Below are 20,117 nucleotides of genomic sequence, written 5' to 3' on the forward strand. Positions count from 1 at the left end.
ACTTGCAGAACATACATTATATACTTATGAAACATAGATGATCTTCAACAATTTTAATGAGTACATGATATTTGTTAAACATACTTCACAAAATGATGTATTTTATGGTGTTTTGATTGCAGAACATAAGTGGTCTCCACGGTCTCCAATAAAAGTGGTCTCCATAGAACTTTACTATATATTAGTAAATATATATATATATATATATATATATATATTATATATATATATATATATTATATATATATATATATATTATATATATATATATAATTACCAGGTTTAATTTATAAATATTATAGTATTATAGTATATGTTTGTTTAGACTAAATGAGATAATTTAAATAACTGAAATAAAGATGAAATATAATGTTAAAGGATCATATTTAGCTCATATTTGTTGGATCATAAACTACCGGATTAGGAAATAAAAAATATGATACGGCCTCAATACATCCAGATCTCAAAATTCCGGATTGGCTTATGTTGTGAGAGGAATTGATACAACACCCCCAGAACCGAGTAGCACAATTATAGGGATATCTATTACAACTACGAAAATCGCGGCTAGCTCTTAGGGGCTACCGTTAACATAAACTAAGAAAACAAATGAGAAACAAGTGTGTTTAAGGGCTGAGCTTGCAGAGAACCAAACAACGAGGCCGGAATTATGGAATTCCGTCCTGCAATTGTCCGGAAATATTTGTCACAAAGGTTACACGTGCCTCTCTTTAGAGTGTAGAACTCGTGAAAATGATCCAAGTCCCTTTGCAAGGTGCCTACATACCCTATATTTATAGGGATCAAGCCCATGTAGTTCTCGATTTAGGACTCTGAAGAGATAAGCTCTTATCCCCTCTAGTTTAGGATAAAACAGCCTTCTTTCAGTAGTTATCCAGCGGTATCCCACTCCAAGTAGGTCACTTGAAGCCTTCATCTTGCATAAATATCCGAATATCCTTGAATTATCTCCACCAATTTATAATTATCAACATAATAGATGTATTTATCCTTTAACTCGTAGATAAATAATAGCTGATATACTCCCAATATGCCTCCAATTCGTCCCCCTTGAAACAAGGAAGAAGAGTCCTGTTTGGAGTCTGCCTGCCGTTCTGCCCAGGCGGCGGAAGCCCTGCCAGCGGCATCCCCTAACTGCAGCCCCGTAACTACAAGCCAGGGTGCACTTAGCGGTAACCCCTAGCAGCGGTAACCCCTAAAGCGCCTTCAGGTGCAACCCCATTCTGATGGCAGTCTTCATTATGCTTCCAATGCAAGTCCATATACCTTCTTGTACACCTTCAATGATTCACCCAGCCATGGTGAAGCCCATTATCCTTAACCAAATGATTCCAATAAGCCCAAATGAAGCCCAAATAATATGATGGGCTATAAAATAAGCCCAGGGAGATTTTATGGCACAACAACTACCCCCCGGTTCCTTGAAGTATTAAATACGAGAGGAACCTAAGAACGGTAACCCTCAATGAACCAGCTGCAAGCCCTTAAATTATGTCAGAGATTAATTGTAAATTATTTCTAAGCTTGCGTGGGCGTAGCCCGGTGTAAGAAACAAGAAATAATTCAGACATAATTCCCACACATAATTATAAAACCAATTATATTAATTCAGTTCAACCACCGCAAGCCTTGAATATTTATTCCCAAAATAATAAAAATTATTTTCCACAAATATGTCCGAGCTTCCGCAATTTTTATTCCACCTTTTCAGTTTCCCGCGTGTGCCATGTCAGTTTGTGATAAGGCTAATCCCAAAGATTTCGGGGTTTAATTTAAATTCAAATTGATTTGAATTGTAACAGAAAATCCCCTAAATAGGTGGTTCAGTCGTAGAGCCCTAGCATGCCTCTACCTCTTCAGTCACCCACCTAGGCCTCGGGAAGCCCTGCATCATCAAGGCCATCTCCACGCCAAGCCAGTCACGGCTCGCCACCTGGCGTAGCTGTCCCCCACTTCTCACTGCTATATATACACCTACACACAGCCTTGTTCCACTTTTCTTTTATCTCTCAAACACTTCACTCCACACTCTCTCTTCCGACCGAAGCACTTCCAGGCGCGCCTTGCTCTTTCTCTCCGGCGTTCACTTCTCCGTCTCCGTTTCCAACTTCCGACCAAAGGTATGCTCTCCTCGAGCCTTCGTTTTTATTTTTCTTTTACATTTGCATCATGTCTGCAACTAAATGTTTATATGATCCATGCCTGTTTGTCTCTTTTATGCTTTTCAATTGTTCACCTCGGCATGCGTGTACACACCCACCTTCGCCTTTCTTGATGTCATTATGCTCGATTAAACTTGCTATACTTGCTTAGCTGGTATCTTAGGATTGTGATTGGGCGTTGATTGTTGTGGTTGAGATTAGGGTTAGGATTAGGCTTCCTGCTCCGGGTCCCTTGTTGGGCTTCCTGAAGAAGATGAACCGTCATCCGTGGCCTGTGCTACTTCCTGTGAGGGATGTAGTCCCCTTATACTTTAGGGCTACAATTGAAGCCTTTCCATTCCTTCTCCGCACCCGTAGGGCTCCACCTTTGCAGCCCAGTCTTCCGCAAACCCTTTCTCCTTCTCCCTTTTTGTTTTTCTTTCTTTCGACCTCTTCACATCTTGCTGTGTCCTTTCGTTAACCCATCCTTTCCTCTTGTAGATGTCTCAAGGATTCATGTCCTCACACTCTTCTCAGTCTGCCACAAGCAAAGCTCCCGTTGTCGTAGTTGACGCGAGATCCTCTCCTAGCCTGGACCTTCAGCCTGCTCAGCCGAGTTTAGGGGTTAGCTCCAGGACCCGCTCCAGGCGCAGCTTAGTGGTGAAGGAGCTCAAATGGACCACCTCTGAGTCCAGCCAGGCGGATATGACCCCGGGCCTCCCGCTAGACCCTGCTGCTGAAGCCCTCGAGGGGAGCCCCGAGGAGGCTGAACGGGAGGCTGAAGCTTCCGTGGAGGTGATCGAGCCTCCAGCTGTTGTCCTGGCTTGCGAGCACATGGACTCCATCATGACTCCTGCGAGGCTGCAGTCTCTCTTGGAGTCCTGCAACCCTGGCTGCACCCTGGGGATCCCGAAGCCAGGAGAGAGGTGTCACCGCTTCGACACCCTCAAGCCGGGCACCGACTACCCCAAAGCCGTGCTTTCCGCTCAGTTCTTCAGGCTGGGCTTGTCTCTCCCCCTCCCTCCTTTCATTCTCGAGGTCTTGGACTTCTATGAGGTCTCCCCCATGCAGCTCACCCCCAACTCCTACCGCATGGCAGTCTGCCTTTACATCCTCTATGACATCCATTATGGGGTGAGGATGTCTGCCTTGGAGTTGGGTTGGTTCTTCCAGCTGAAACTTACTGGGAGGACCCCAGGGTTCTTCTACCTCACTGCCTGGAATACCCATCACAAGAAGGGCATCAAGGGTAACCGTCAGTCGATGTCAGACTGGGAGAAGCTCTTCCTTTACTGCTACGACTGCCCAGTCTACAGAAAGGACTTCAATCTCTCCCCCATTAAGCCAGCTTTTCCTTAATCCATTGTCTAGTTTAGCCCTTTAGGGTTCCCGTTTAGTTTCCTTATGCTTGTATTTGTTGTAGACATGCCAGTGCAGACTCCTTTGGCGGGAAAGTCCCTTGAGAGGGCCGAGCACGTGTTGGGGCTGTCCACCAAGCTAGGTGATGGCTCCAGCCTGCTTACTCTAGAGAACCTGGAGAGGCTCGGCTTTTCCACTACGGTGGTAGATGCATCCCCCGTTGACAAAGGGGGTGCAGATGTGGAGGCGACGGGAAGCCCAGGTTTCCTCTTAGCTTGCACCCTTGAACTTTTTTTCCTTATATGATATTTGCTTTGTAGATTTCCTGTCATACCTCCTACATGCTTTATAATTTTTATGCCATCTGCTATGCTTGCATCCTGCCGTTTCTCCATTATTAATTGCATAGTTTCTGATTGTTTTTCCTTGTTTCCTTCTGCAGATATGGCTGCCAATATTCCCAGGTTTGTCAAGCGCTCCACCAAGTATGAGGACCTCTTCGGAGAGGCCTCTGGCTCGCAGGCTCCCCTTCCTGCCAAGCCACTCTCCCAGCTCCCTTATCCTTCTTTGGAGCAGAAGAAAGCCTCCTCAGGGAGCCGTAAGAGGGACCCCTCCAAAGCTGTTGAGGCTGGGTCTTCAGCTGAAGGTCGCTCCAGCAAGAAGCCCAAGCTGGCCCTGGCACGTAGTTCTCCTGCACCTTCCTCTACTCAGAAGACTCAGCTCTTTCAGAGGATGCTCTCCGACCAGGTACCCGAGGCCACCATCCGGGAGTGGGACAGGCTTTCCATCGCCGAGGCCACCCGAGACAAGGTGGTGGCCAACGCCAAGAGCCTGTTCCTCGACCTGAAGATGGGGGAGCATGTCGCCGATACCGCCCGGGTGAATGAGACTATGAGGGCGGACCTAAAGCAGGCCAGGGCTGATCTGGCTTCCGCTGTCAAAGAGAGGGACGCCATCCGGAAGGCCAACCTCAAGTTCAAGGAGGCGGAAGCCATAGCCCAGCAGCTGAAGGAGAAGGAGGACATGGTGAGGAGGGGCCTTGAGGAGGAGGTCGACGGCTTGCGGAGGCAGGTCAAGGAGCTAGAGTTGCAGGTGAAGGGGCTCCAGGATGCGGAAGCCGCTATCAAGGCGGGCAGGAAAGACCGGGAGGCTACCATCTTCGAGGCTGGAGTCGCCGCAGGCATCAAGGACTGCGTTAAGTCGGCCTACAGGTTCTTTCCTGAGAATGACTGGGCGAGACTGGGACCCGATGCTGCGGTAGCCCTGGAGGAAGCGAAGGCCGAGGATGAGGCCGGCATAGATAAGGCCCTGGCTGCTTCTCAGGGTCTTTCCGGCTGGCGGCGACAAGGGGGTTACGGCTGAAGACGAGCCAAAGCCCGCAGAGCTGGTTTCTGCGGGTCTTGTGGTGACGCCCCCGGAAGGGGTTCCGGCCGTAGCCCCGGCGGTAGCATCGCAGGATCCCCCAGCCGTTGATGAGAAGGACTCCTCCTCCCCTGCTGCTCTTTGACCTCCTTTCCCCCTGTTTTAATCAACCTTTTTAATTACGAATATTTTTGCTTGGCGCTTGTCGGCATGAATTGTTATTTTGATGAGGGTGCGAACTTCTCCGAAAGTCTCGCAAGATATTTTTGATGCTACAAGGGCCTCCCCCTGTTGGTGTGGGGAGGAATTTCCCTTGTAGTTTATTTTATATGTAATTGCTTTCACTTTTTCATTCCTTGCCTTGTATGCCTTTCTTGTATTTCCTTGGATATTTTTGTGTTGGTCGCCTAACTCTTCCATGCAGGTAGAAAGAATGAATATAGGGGATAGCCCTTGTGTTGAAAGCGTACACATTGTTCACTTTCTGGGGGGTTGTGATCCTTGGGACTTTGTTCTTCAAGGTCGTTTCCTTCTTTGCGAATGTATGTTGATGTATATGTTTGTGTTAACTCCCCAATAGCGTATATAAAAGCACTTAGTCTTTCCTTGTAATAATCAATTCAAGCATAGTTGAATCTGATCTCACATGTGTGAGAATCTAGGGACACCATTGGAGGTGAGCCTTAAAATGACCCCTAGGTGTAAGCCTTTAGAGTAGTCTCCAAGTATAAATTCTGAGATAATTCCACCAAGTAAGCTTTGAAATAACTCCACCAAGTGAGCTTTTTAGTAATCCCACCAAGTTAGCCTTGTATCAACTCCACCAAGTAAGCTTTGTGAGCCTGGATAGGCTTTAAACTCGAAAGCCTCGATAAGCCTTCGGCCTTGAAAGTCTTGACGGGCTTTAAACCTTGAAGGGCTACTATAAGCCCAAAACCTTGAAAGCTTGAAAAGCTTTAGCCTTGAAAGCCTTGATAGGCTTGAAACCTTGAAAGCTTTGATAAGCTTTAGCCTTGAAAGCCTTGATAGGCTTGAAACCTTGAAAGCTTTGATAAGCTTTCGCCTTGAAAGCCTTGATAGGCTTGAAACCTTGAAAGCTTTGATAAGCTTTCGCCTTGAAAGCCTTGATAGGCTTGAAACCTTGAAAGCTTTGATAAGCTTTCGCCTTGAAAGCCTTGATAGGCTTGAAACCTTGAAAGCTTTGATAAGCTTTAGCCTTGAAAGCCTTGATAGGCTTGAAACCTTGAAAGCTTTGATAAGCTTTCGCCTTGAAAGCCTTGATAGGCTTGAAACCTTGAAAGCTTTGATAAGCTTTCGCCTTGAAAGTCTTGATAGGCTTGAAACCTTGAAAGCTTTGATAAGCTTTGAACCTTGAAGGGCTATTGTTAGCCCAAAACCTTGAAAGCTCGAAAAGCTTTAGCCTTGAAAGCCTTGGTAGGCTTCAAACCTTGAAAGATTTGATAAGCTTTGAACCTTGAAGGGCTATTGTTAGCCCAAAACCTTGAAAGCTTGAAAAGCTTTAGCCTTGAAAGCCTTGATAGGCTTAAAACCTTGAAGGGCTATTGTTAGCCCAAAACCTTGAAAGCTTGAAAAACTTTAGCCTTGAAAGCCTTGATAGGCTTGAAACCTTGAAAGCTTTGATAAGCTTTCGCCTTGAAAGCCTTGATAGGCTTGAAACCTTGAAAGCTTTGATAAGCTTTGAACCTTGAAGGGCTATTGTTAGCCCAAAACCTTGAAAAGCTTGAAAAGCTTTAGCCTTGAAAGCCTTGATAGGCTTGAAACCTTGAAAGCTTTGATAAGCTTTCGCCTTGAAAGCCTTGATAGGCTTGAAACCTTGAAAGCTTTGATAAGCTTTCGCCTTGATAGGCTTGAAACCTTGAAAGGCTATTGTTAGCCCAAAACCTTGAAAGCTTGAAAAGCTTTAGCCTTGAAAGCCTTGATAAGCTTTAAACCTTGAAAGCTTGAAAAGCTTTGGCCTTGAAAGCCTTGATAGGCTTGAAACCTTGAAAGCTTTGATAAGCTTTAGCCTTGAAAGCCTTGATAGGCTTGAAACCTTGAAAGCTTTGATAAGCTTTCCTTCCCACTGGTACAACCAAGTTATCAAGTTGTGTTCACGAGTTTTAGTGTTTTCGATTTCCAATTTCAAATTTAAGCTAAGTAATGTTAATGATATGCCTACTACTACCCCCCGAGTTCTTTATCATAATTTTAATTATGGTGGAGAACTAGATGCAATTGAAACCTAAATACTTTTTAAAGCATACATGAAGCATTCAATTAACAATCATGGTAAGCAAGCAAGCATATACGACATTTTTGTAACGGAAAGCTGCGAAATTTTATTGAATCACATGGTAAAAAATTGACATAGCATAATTTTGGGGGGTGTAACGACACTACCCCCCGAGCGTCCTAGCAAATAAAGCAAATAGTAGCCTGATAATTTTCCTAAAAGCATAGCGATTACAACTAATAAATCGCCTTTATTTCCTGACCCTTAAGCCGAAGCCTACAGAAATACTACCCGGGTGAAGCTACTGGTAATACCTCCTTAAGTGTTGGGCGTTCCATGCCCGTGGTATGAGTCTTCCATCCATGTCTGTGAGGTGATAGGTACCTTCCCAAAGCACTGTTTTGATGATATATGGGCCTTCCCATTTTGCACCGAAGGCTCCATGAGCGGGAACCCTCATGTTAGGCATCATTTTCCTGAGAACTAGGTCTCCCGTTTTGAGGGGTCGAGCCCTTACTTTTTTATCAAAATATTTACGGGTCCTCCGTTGATATGCAGCAAGTTTCAACTGAGCCGTATCCCGTACTTCTTCAATCAGATCTAAGTAGAGCCGGTGGTTGACTTCATTATTCTCAGGATCATAATTATCCCTTCGAAAAGATCCTGCCCCAACCTCTACGGGAACCATGGCTTCACACCCGTATGTTAGGGTGAACGGGGTTTTTCCAGTGGTAGACCTTGGAGTGGTATTGTAGGACCACAACACCATAGGGAGTTCTTATGGCCAACATCCCTTTTTCTCTTCCAGTTTGGCTTTCAGGGTATGCTTAATAATTTTGTTTACGGCCTCCGTTTGACCGTTGCTCTGGGGGTGGCACACTGCTGAGAAGCCTTTCTTTATGCCAAGGTTTTCACAGAAATTCATCATCTCATTGCTGTCAAACTGTTTCCCATTGTCTGATATGAGCTTGTAGGGAACCCCGTATCGACAGACGATCGCGCGATAAACGAAGTCTACCAACTTTCTTGCAGTAATGGAAGCCAGGGGTTCAGCTTCAGCCCATTTAGTAAAGTAATCTACAGCCACAACTGCATATTTCACCCCTCCTTTCCCTTTTGGTAATTCACCAATCAGATCTATACCCCAAACAGCAAACGTCCAGGGCCTTGTCAGGGTCTTCAGGGGTACCGCAGGGCTCTTGTTTGTATTAGAGAATCTTTGGCAACTGTCACAGGCCTTGGCGAAGGCATGAGCATCCTTGTGGAGGGTAGGCCAGTAGTAGCCTTGACGGAGGATTTTGTGAGCGAGGGAGGCACCCCCCGAGTGATTCCCACAAATTCCTTCATGCACCTCGCGCATAATGTATTCACATCTTACCCCAGCAACACACCTGAGGAGGGGCCGATTGAATCCCCTTTTGTAAAGGATTCCATCATAAATTACATACTGGGCTGCCTTGTACCTCAATTTCCTGGCCTAATCCTTGTTTGTAGGCAGGGTTCCGTTGGCTATGTATTCATGGATTGGGGTTCTCCAAAGGTCAGATTCATCAACTTCAACGTCCATGACTTCAATTTTGGGAATGCTAGGCTGACACTGGATTTCGAGGGGGATCACCCCGAGCATGTGTGCATCCCTCTGAGAGCCTAATTTGGCTAAGGCATCTGCATCTGCATTCTCAGATCTTGGTATTTGCTCTAGCTTGATTTCCCTGAATTTCCCAATTAATTCCTGGGCATACCGCATATAGAGGTCGGTACGGGGACCCCTAGCTTGGAAGCCTCCTCGGATGTGCCAGACTACTAACATTGAATCACTGTAAACATTCATATTTTCCACTCTCATCTCCAAGGCCAGCTATTAGGGCTTCATACTCCGCGTCGTTGTTGGTGGCTTTAAAGTCGAAATGAATGGAGCTTTGCAGCTTATGGCCATCCGGACTGACTAAGACAATGCCAGCCCCGACCCCATTTCCATTTACAGCCCCATCGACGTACAGGTTCCACCAAGGGGAACAATTCTCGGGTATGGCTATTGGAGACTGGGGTTCAGGTATGCATTCCATCCCTTTGACTTCAAAAGTGGGTGGAAATTCCAAGATGAAGTCAGCTAGCGCTTGCCCCTTTATGGCGGTTCTTGGCTTGTACTCTATGTCAAACTGGCCTAGCTCGACTGCCCATTTCATTATTCTTCCAGAGGCTTCCGGCTTGTGCAAGACCTGTCTGAGAGGGAAGGATGTTCGTACTTCAATCTTGTGAGCCTGAAAGTAAGGTCTTAGTTTGCGGGAAGCCAAAATTAGTGCGTAGGCTAACTTCTCCATGTTTGAGTAGCGGGTTTCAGCATCAAGTAATCTCTGGCTCACATAGTATACTGGCTGTTGGGCTTGCTCTTTCTCCTTGATCAGGACAGCGCTAATTGAGAACTCGGAAACCCCTAGGTAAAGGATCAAGGCTTCACCCTCCGTTGGTTTGGCCAAGAGTGGCGGGCTTCCAAGTTGCTCCTTCAGCTTCAGGAAGGCAGCCTCACATTCTGTCGTCCATTCAAATTTTTGCCCCTTTTTTATGGCTGCAAAAAATTCTCTACATTTATCTGAGGATTTTGAGATGAACCGGTTTAGGGCGGTAACCCGGCCTGTAAGGCATTGCACCTCTTTTACATTCCTAGGCGACCTCATTTCAATTAAGGCCTTGATCTTCGTAGGGTTAGCTTCGATTCCCCTGTGATTGACAATGAAGCCCAAGAGCTTGCCGGATTAAACCCTGAATACGCATTTTTGGGGATTCAACTTCATCCTGTAATCCCTCAGTATGTCGTACATTTCTGATAAGTGTGTAACATGATCGTAAGCTTCTTTTGATTTTACTAGCATGTCATCCACATACACTTCCATCGTTCTCCCAATCTGATCCTTAAACATCTTATTGACCAGCCTTTGATATGTAGCCCCAGCATTTAGTAAACCAAACGGCATGCCTATATAGCAATAAAGCCCCCTGTCAGTGATGAAGGAGGTGTGTTCCTGATCTGGCTCGAACATGGGGATCTGATTGTAGCCCGAGTAGGTGTCCATGAAGCTTAACAGTGCATGCCCCGCAGTGGAATCCACCAATTGGTCAATTCGAGGGAGCGGGAAGCTGTCCTTAGGGCAAGCCTTGTTCAGATCAGTAAAGTCTATGCAAGTTCTCCACTTTCCGTTAGGTTTCTTCACCAACACTGGGTTTGCTGGCCATGTGGGGTAAAAAGCTTCTTTCACTAGGCCTGCCTTCAATAGTCGGTCTACCTCTTCTTGAAGAGCGGCAGCCCTTTCCCCACTAATTGGTCTTCTCTTCTGTCTGACTCCCTTCCTGTCTGGGTCAATATTGAGGTGGTGGCACATGACTTCCGGGTGAATCCCGATCATATCTGAATGGTTCCAAGCGAAGACGTCCAGATTATTCTTTAAGAATGCGGTCAGGGTTTCCCTTAGGTCCGGCCCCAATTGCACCCCAATTTTTAGTTCTTTAGTGGGGTCGGACTCATCCACCAAGATGGACAGGGTATCCCCAGCTACTCCAGTCTTCACCTGGGTTTCCGGCATCCTTGGGTCGAGGTCGATCTCTACGGTAACCTCTTTGTTGCCACCCTCTTGGGGTTGCGTACCCAGGATTTCATGAACGGGAAGCCGTGTTCGGTTTCCGAGTTGATAGGTTACCATAGCACTGTAGAAGTCATAAGGTGCCTCGCACTCATTTTCTCGCTTTTTATTTTGGAGCTGTTTTTGACCATCCCCTTCAAAGTCACTGTCAGTAACATCTTCCACAATCCCTTCAACCAGGGTTTCAGCTGTATCAATATTTTTCACTGGGAGTGCATCCGTGGGTGCAAGCCCTTCATGCACGGCATGCGAGGCTTCTAGATAAGGGTCTTCCCCCAGATGTTGCACGATAATCACCATGTTGCCGGTTGCTTTCACAAACTTTATTAAAACCCTTCCCTGAGCCTTGGTTTCGGGTTTCTCTTCTATATCCACTTGCTTGTAACAGCATTCCGGGATGTCTTCATCCATTTGTTGGGCTTCTTTACAGGCTTTTACTGCGGCCCTCAAAGCCTTGCTGTAGCATTCCCGGGAGTCAGCTTGACATCCCCGTACACATCCTACCCCATTGGGGGTTGGGAACTTCATTGATAAGTGGTAGATTGAGGTCACAATATAGGAGATGTCTTCATTGACTATCATGAACTCCGCAACTTGAGTTGTAGCCCGGGGTTCTGTTCCAAGGGTGATCGGGAGTCTTACCCTTCCAACGATCTGGACGGCATTCCCCGTGAAGCCATACAACTCATTATAGCAAGCCATCATATCTTTATCCGCCATTTTCATTCCTTGGTACGCACTTTAGGCCAAGATATTGACAGAGCTTCCGTTATCGACAAGAAGCCTGTGTACATTGACATTTCCGATCACGGCTGTTACCACCAGGGCGTCGCTATGAGGATAGTGTACCGCGCGCGCATCCCCCTCAGTGAAGGTAATGTCCATGGTCTCCCCTTTGAACATTTTGGGAGGCCTTTCAGACAGATGGCACACATTGGTTAAGGGCGGCCCTCGGGCTTCCCGTACATATCTCTTCATAGCACTGCGTCCCTGGCCTCCCACGAAGGGTCCTCCGATGATCATTCGTACACTACCAGCCCGGGTGTTACGGTTGGCTTCCTGGTTATTTGTCCTTTCAGCTTTCTTTTCCTTATATTTCTTAGCCTCTTGGGCTACAAACTCCGTCAGGTATCTTGTTCTGATAAGATCCTCTATGTGGTCTTTAAGATGAACACATTCCGCCGTGTCGTGCCCGTTCAAATCGTGGAAAGCACAATATTTTCCCTGATCTTTCTTTCCAGGGGGTCCACTTCGAAAGGGTTTCCGGAAGAGTCTCGCCTTGTCTCCGACCTCAAAAATATGATCTATAGAAGCTGTCAGTGGTGTGTATTCGTGATACCTCGCTTCTTTTGTCTTCCTCATTGTTAACCTTGACTTGTCGAAGCCCTGCGTGTTGGTTGTGTTCACGGTAATGGGCGAGGTCTTGCCATCTCGGCTCGAGGATTTTTCACCAGCAGGCCTTACGTAGGGATTCCTCTTGTAGGTGTTCCTCCTATCTGGGCTGTAAGACCTATCCCTCTTGTTTTTCCAGCTGCTACGGCTTTCAGACTTTGACTCCTTATTCAACTTAGCTAGGGATTCCTCGATCACCTTATGGGGTTCAGCCCTAGCAAAGAAGTCAGCTAGGGTTCCAGGCTCCCGCCCTTGCAACTCCTTCCAAAAGTCTGTTCCAGGCCTTACTCCCGCTATCAAGAAGTTCTTCAGGGTTTCCTTTGAAGTTGGCCTAACCCGGGGTACCTCTGCGTTGAAGCGCTTGAAATACTCTCTCAATGTCTCATGTTCCTTTTGCTTAATATTAGCCAGAGTGTTGGCAGGTGGGGCGTAAGTGAAGGAAGCCCTGAATCGTCCCACAAACAGTTCGCATATTTTCCTCCAAGAGCTGATGGAATCAGCGGGAAGCCTCTTGAACCAGTGATGAGCGTCATCCCTGAGGGTTGCAGCCAACAAGCGACATTTTGTGAGGTCTGGAATCTGGTAGACCTCCATCTCAGTGTCAAACCGGCTAAGATACTCCACGGGATCCGTGGTTCCGTTAAATCGCAGGTCGCCAACCCCCCTGTAGATACGAGGTAGGGGTGACTCCCTAACCTTCTTAGTAAAGGGTGACTTTACGGTAAGCTCGGCTTTCGACTTCTTATCGGCTTTCACCTTCTTTAGGGCTTCCAGCAGTTCTTCCATCTTGCATTTATCATCCTCATCATCAAGTGCAACCTCATAGTCATCATTCAGGGGCTGATCTTTCTTTTTGCTTACTTCATTGTCATTGTGCGACCCTGAGCTTTCCTCATCATCATGAATGGAGATAACCTTTGACGGCCTTTGGTTTTTATCCTTTGACCGAGCTTCAGACACGGGCTTCTCATGTCTCTGATTGGGAGGAGCCCTATGTTGTGAGCCTTCAGGTCCATCCCCGTTAGGGGCCTTGTTGCCAAGCCTGTGCCGCAAGTCTTGCTCGGTCAGTTTCCTCCCAAGGCGGTCGAACACACTAGCAGCCTGCGAGTGCTCTCTATCATCCATTTCGGGGTTAGCTTCTTTCTCAGGGTTGCCACCTTCCTTCTTGCCGCCTTCTCCACCGAAATCTAGCTTGTTGGGAGTCACCTTGCTAGCCTTTTTCGACCTTGCTGACTTTGTTTTCAAGGAGGCAATCCTCCTACTCATTCTCTTCATTTTTGCCTTCTTCTCCTCGCGGGTTAATTCCCCGCTTGGAACATCACTTTCATCCTGCGTAGCGCCTTCCGGCGTTTTGGGGTCTTCGGTGTTTTCGGGAATTTCTGACATCTCTCCTCTCTAAGATCAGTAATCCCCTCCTTCTAGCGCCAAAAAGTGTTGTGAGAGGAATTGATACAACACCCCCAGAACCGAGTAGCACAATTATAGGGATATCTATTACAACTACGAAAATCGCGGCTAGCTCTTAGGGGCTACCGTTAACATAAACTAAGAAAACAAATGAGAAACAAGTGTGTTTAAGGGCTGAGCTTGCAGAGAACCAAACAACGAGGCCGGAATTATGGAATTCCGTCCTGCAATTGTCCGGAAATATTTGTCACAAAGGTTACACGTGCCTCTCTTTAGAGTGTAGAACTCGTGAAAATGATCCAAGTCCCTTTGCAAGGTGCCTACATACCCTATATTTATAGGGATCAAGCCCATGTAGTTCTCGATTTAGGACTCTGAAGAGATAAGCTCTTATCCCCTCTAGTTTAGGATAAAACAGCCTTCTTTCAGTAGTTATCCAGCGGTATCCCACTCCAAGTAGGTCACTTGAAGTCTTCATCTTGCATAAATATCCGAATATCCTTGAATTATCTCCACCAATTTATAATTATCTCCATAATAGATGTATTTATCCTTTAACTCGTAGATAAATAATAGCTGATATACTCCCAATATGCCTCCAATTCGTCCCCCTTGAAACAAGGAAGAAGAGTCCTGTGTGGAGTCTGCCTGCCGTTCTGCCCAGGCGGCGGAAGCCCTGCCAACGGCATCCCCTAACTGCAGCCCCGTAACTGCAAGCCAGGGTGCACTTAGCGGTAACCCCTAGCAGCGGTAACCCCTAAAGCGCTTTCAGGTGCAACCCCATTCTGATGGCAGTCTTCATTATGCTTCCAATGCAAGTCCATATACCTTCTTGTACACCTTCAATGATTCACCCAGCCATGGTGAAGCCCATTATCCTTAACCAAATGATTCCAATAAGCCCATGTGAAGCCCAAATAATATGATGGGTTATAAAATAAGCCTAGGGAGATTTTATGGCACAACAGCTTATATCTAAATAAAATGATCCCGGATCCAAATCAAACAATCTAAAAATAATATAATGCAATATACGAGGACAGAGGTAGTGACTAGTGAGTATCAGCGGGATCATTTTGCACCTCTGTTAATATCTTAATAAACGGGTTAATTATCAACTAGGTCACTTGTTACCCTAGAAAATATCAAGTAACTCACTGGCAAATTTTTAGTCTCATTTAAATCACTAAAGTCATCAATAATATCAAATATACCTCTAATATCTTTTCGGGGAGTAAACTTTATTTTTCATTGAGTTTCACACATTTTTCTTAGCTGTTAGTATAATCAAATGAAAGGTTATGAATTCTAGTATTTATGATAATATCTTCAGATTTTAAAAAGTTTATTTACTATTTATTTTTAATTTTATAATTATTTTGTTTATTTTATGTCTAATAAATAATAAATGAATTTTTTAAAATCTAAATATATTATCATAAATACTAGAATTCATAACCTTTCATTTGATTATACTAACAGCTAAGAAAAATGTGTGAAACTCAATGAAAAATAAAGTTTACTACTCGAAAAGATATTAGAAGTATCTATTTGATATTTTTTATGACTCTAGTGATTCAAATGAGACCAAAAATTTCACAGTGACCCACTTGATATTTTCTAGCGTAATAAGTGACCTAGTTGATAATTAACCCTATCTTAAACTATGTACATGCTTTATAACTCGCACAATATATTTGGTTGTCCTGAAATTATTTCCTGGTCCCTGGGGTTAACTGACGCCGATAAGGTCAACTTTTTCCGGTGTTTTTTTCAGCCCCACAGGATGGATTGATGTAAGGCGTATTCGTATATACAATGCAATGCAAGCAAGGGTGACCACAGGAAATGATATGTTATCACAAGTACGTGGCGTATCAAATCCCCTTGGAAAACATTTCCTCAACTCAACTTGATTACAATATACATTTGCATGGAGCTTAATATGCATATCTAATTTGAGCTAATGGGCAGTGCCATTATTCCCACCATCGATCTTTCTCCATTGATCGCTGCAACCGAGTATACGAAATCGCAAGCGGCAGGAACGGTGAAGAGTAACAGACCTGTTAATAAGATAGGAACAGAGACGGTGAAGAAAGAACTTAGCAGAGCATGCAGAGAATATGGATTTTTCCAAATAGTGAACCACGGTATACCCGTAGAACTTCTGAACCGATCACTTGAACTTGCCAAGACGTTTTACGGATATCCTGATGAGGAGAAGATGAAGCGTGGTCCGGGAGCTCCTCCCAAGGGTGGGTTCACGAAGAACCCCCAACATTTGCCTGATAGGAACGAGTTCATGTACATTTTTGAACCTGGTTCTCCCAAAAATGTGATCCCTGAAAATCCACCTCAATTCAAGTAAGAAGCTCTACTTATTTGCATTTCTCTTTTCACTATATACATTTTCTGTAACTAGATAATTTTTCTCTTTGGACTATATATGATGAACAAAGTGGTGAAAATATTTTTCGCACTTGTAACTCATCTGAGATTTTGGTTATGAATCTGATTAGCTATATATTTGAAGACTTCTGCTTTGAATTTGATTTTCTTTTCATGTGCATAGCAAAACATAAATAGATCAGATTGATTATCCGAACCGGACTCCGGTACATGGCGTAAAAAATACAATATAGTGAACTAGGTGTGTCAAATTGACTATGGGTCTGTTTGGAAGTGCTGTTAAAAATTGCTGTGCGGTCGGAAAAAGTGCTGGTAAAAAAAGTGTTGTTGTAAAAATCAGATAATTGTTTGGTAATATTTTTTATATTTGTTTATTTTGAGTTATAATATAAACAAAATAATTTTTACGGTGAGATTTGGTAGTGAAATTTGTAACAGCTTCCTGCAAAAGCTGAAAACAGTTTTTTCCAAAAGCATGGGAGGACTTGCTTTTTCTAAAAGCAGCTTTTCAGCTAAAAGCTGCTGTTCAGGAAAGCTGATTTTAGATTTACCAAACAGTTTTTCATCTGCTTTTCAGCAAAAAGCTGTTGTTGATGTCAACAGCAACCCCAAACAGTACCAAAAAATATGATACTAAGGAATAATACAGAGAACTAGGCTGCAATACCCTTCTACAACCCATTGTGAATCCCCCAAGCTTTGTTAGACCTTTGCTTTTCCTCATTAAAATTTATATTGATCAGTAGTTTTATACAATGAAGCTTACAACTAGCGTAGCTTTGAACTCTTATATAACTTTGTTGGGTTTTAGTTTCTATCTATGACATTAAAAATCAAACTCGACTATCTTATTTTGGCCCACAAAGAGATAAAAATAAAGGAAATCCTATGTATAAATATAGGAGGATATATGTTAAAATAAGTGTCATTGTGTCAATTTTATAGATTCAAATGTAAGTAGAAAGGAAGATTATGTATTGAGCTCTCAGAAAATGTTTGTTACATATAGAGAGTGATAACTTGGAAAAGAAACTAACACCACAACTCCATTTATATCTAAACAATACCGAATATAAAGCTAATAAGTGCCGGCTGTCTTAATCAGATTGGGCATGCTCAACATTGCTTTGTAACCACCACACTCTTTGCTGCACCTCTTTTAACTAAGCAATGGTGAATGGTAAATGAGCTTTTTTCACTGTTGGTGACCACATTACCAATAACAATAAGCAAAAGAGAAAATAGACACAAGATATATCAGAGTGAAAATTCGTAGGAAATTTTTTGGTTGCACTAGCTATCTTGTTTTTGCGATTCTAGGAGTTCGAATGGGCGGATTTCCCTAAATTTTGAACAACATCTCCTAACACTAATATCAAATTCTGGAGCGCGACTTGATAAGCCCAAGTGGCGGGTTTATCCTCTGTTGTTCCGGGATTCGGGTTCGACTCTCGCTCATCTCAGAAGTATTAGAACAGATAAGGCGTATAAGCCTAAATTGTCTAAAAAAATTGAACTGGCAGAATTTTTGGCACCGGGCCGGGGTAGGGTGAATCTACCCGTGTTTCTTTTCTTTTTGTTGTCTTATTTGATTGCATACTTCTTAAATTGTTATTTCAAGAGTGTGAAAATGATTGTATTCCTCTAGTTCTATCTAGAGAAGAAATTGGTGTATTATCCATATAATTAATATGGTCTCGTGGTTTTTACTCCTTATGTTGAAAGGTTTTCCATGTATAATTTTTGATGTTTTCTTTTTTGTTATTGTTGTTTTAGTTATTTCATCAAAGATTCAAACAAGTAGGGATACGTGTCCAACGAAGCTTACTTACGTACTTTGTTGTTATCGTTGTAGTCACTTTTTTCCATCAAAATTTACAAGATCTTCTTCAAATACACCTCGGTATCCTATCAGTTTCAAATTAAGTTTGGCAACTCATTTCCTTACAGTTTGTATTTGCAGAATACAACTTAAAAGTTAGAACTGAAAAATTGCGCAATTTCGCGCTTATGTATATCTTCTAACTGCTATAAATGTCTTTTTCTGACAGGGAAGTGCTGGAGGATATCTTTCCCCAGTACAGGAACTTAGCTTCCCTCATAGAGGACATTATAAATGATTGTTTGGAACTGCCACCAAATTTTCTGAAAGAGTATAATGATAGCAGGGACTACGATCACCTACTATCATTGCACTACTTGCCAGCCTCTGATTTTGAAAACTCAGGAAAAGTTGAACACGAGGATGGAAACATAGTGACCTTTGTGTTACAGGATGATGTTGGAGGTTTAGAAGTACTTCATAAAGGTAAATGGATCCCGGTACCTCCAGCTCCAAGCACATTAGTCGTCAATGTAGGGGACACGCTCCAGGTGCGTACTCTTCCAATTTACAAACCTTACAGAGTTTGACTGCATACTTTAGTTGCCAGGGGTTAAAAGCCGGGGCTTTAAGTCATCTTTGGCTTTAAGCTGAAAAATATCTGTTTGTGTAATAACTAAGGAGTCGGCTTAAAGTCAGAAATAAGCCGGAAACTGACTTGAAACTAGAAATTAGTTTGAATTACTTTTTTTAGTGACTAAATTTTTTTGAGCTTTCTTTTGACAAAAATTACTCCTAAGTCAATCATAAATCAATTTTATTTTTATTATTATATTTTTAATAACTCATAAGTCATTAATAATTCAATATTAATTTTTTAGCTTATCACATAAGTCATCTTAAGTTTTAAGTCACGTTAAGTCATAATCGCTCAACCAAACGTCTGTGTATGCGCATTCTGTGGCAATTGTTATCCAAAATGTGTTGTGATATGTTGTCTATATCTAAGATTTTGATATTTCCTAATTGCTATGTTGGACTGGGATTGGTTGGCCAAAGGTGTTAAGCAACAACAGATTTAAAAGTGCGACGCACAGGGTGGTGAGACAGAAAGGAACAACCAGGAACTCATATGCATTTTTCTATGTTTTGGACGTGGACAAGTGGGTAGAGCCATTACCCCACTTCACCACACATATTGGAGAGCCACCACAATACAGAGGATTCTACTACAAGGATTTTGTTCAGGGCAGGATACAGGACAGGCTGAATCCACCGGCCAGGTTGGAAGATCGTTTCTGTATTAAGCATTATGCAATTTCCACTTCTAGTGGAGCATAGTATTCTAGGGAATAGCTTCTTTATAGTCTTCCAATTAAATATGGCATCATACTTCATTTACTTCTTTATATATGTCACTCTTATATGATATCTATTCATCCAAGTGCTGGCCTTGTATTGGCAAAATTATGTTATTTGCTCGGGAGCACCTTTTAATAGGTTTGCTGAATTTGGCACAGAATAATATTTAAATTATCATTAAACTACTTTATTAATAATTACATGTGATCAGTATTCTAAAAATTCTTGATTTAACTGATTAATCTCCGACTAATCCCTGTAATGTTCGTACCCATTTGGGTACTAAGGGTGGGTTGATAACCCACAGCGGAAGGCATTCTATCCAATAAGGCGGATACTTCCGATCCTGCTTGGACGAAACGGAAGATATTGTCGATAAATAGAAGTACATCTTGTTCATTAACCCATCAATTCAATTTTTGAAATCTGATTTATCCTTATAATTTTTCTTAATTGAAAAATATATATCATTTTAAAAATGAACAATTATAATATTTATAATATAGTAAAGATATATATATATATATATATATATATATATATATTAATAAATAACCAATATAATAATAACTAAATATTAAATAATATTTCTGTATTAAAAGACGTCTGATTTACACTCTAGTTAATTATTTTAATTAATCCCCAACTTTTGATTAATAAATCTACCGATTAAGTCTGATTTTCGATCTGTATAACACCATAGCTCTATGTATCCTCCTTTTCTCCACGGAAGTACAACCACAATGTTCTGGGAAGATCACAGCAAAATAAAAACTTGGATGATCCCTTCAATCGTTCGAAACATGCTGTCATAAGCAAACAAATTAATATATACATTTTGTGTATTTCAAGTTTGCCCTTTATACATTTTGTGTTTTCAAACTATTAACTGTGCATATCCTCAGTCTGTTTGGTTTGACTTAAAAAAAGTGATTTTTTTGTTTAAATTATAAAAATGGAGTATAAGGGTG

At 43.0% G+C, this 20,117-nt stretch overlaps 1 protein-coding gene across 1 annotated transcript; it reads left to right on the top strand.

Moving 5' to 3' along the window:
- The first annotated feature begins 15,389 nt into the window (after nucleotides 1-15,389).
- On the top strand, nucleotides 15,390-19,532 carry LOC108192217 (flavonol synthase/flavanone 3-hydroxylase). Its single transcript, XM_017372149.2, has 3 exons — nucleotides 15,390-15,917; nucleotides 18,014-18,335; nucleotides 18,844-19,532. Exons 1-3 carry the CDS (start codon nucleotides 15,517-15,519, stop codon nucleotides 19,123-19,125), a joined length of 1,005 nt encoding a protein of 334 aa, XP_017227638.1. The 5' UTR covers nucleotides 15,390-15,516; the 3' UTR covers nucleotides 19,126-19,532.
- Nucleotides 19,533-20,117: the final 585 nt, after the last annotated feature.

This window comes from Daucus carota, chromosome 4 (assembly GCF_001625215.2).
Source record: "Daucus carota subsp. sativus chromosome 4, DH1 v3.0, whole genome shotgun sequence".
Taxonomy (NCBI): domain Eukaryota; kingdom Viridiplantae; phylum Streptophyta; class Magnoliopsida; order Apiales; family Apiaceae; genus Daucus; species Daucus carota.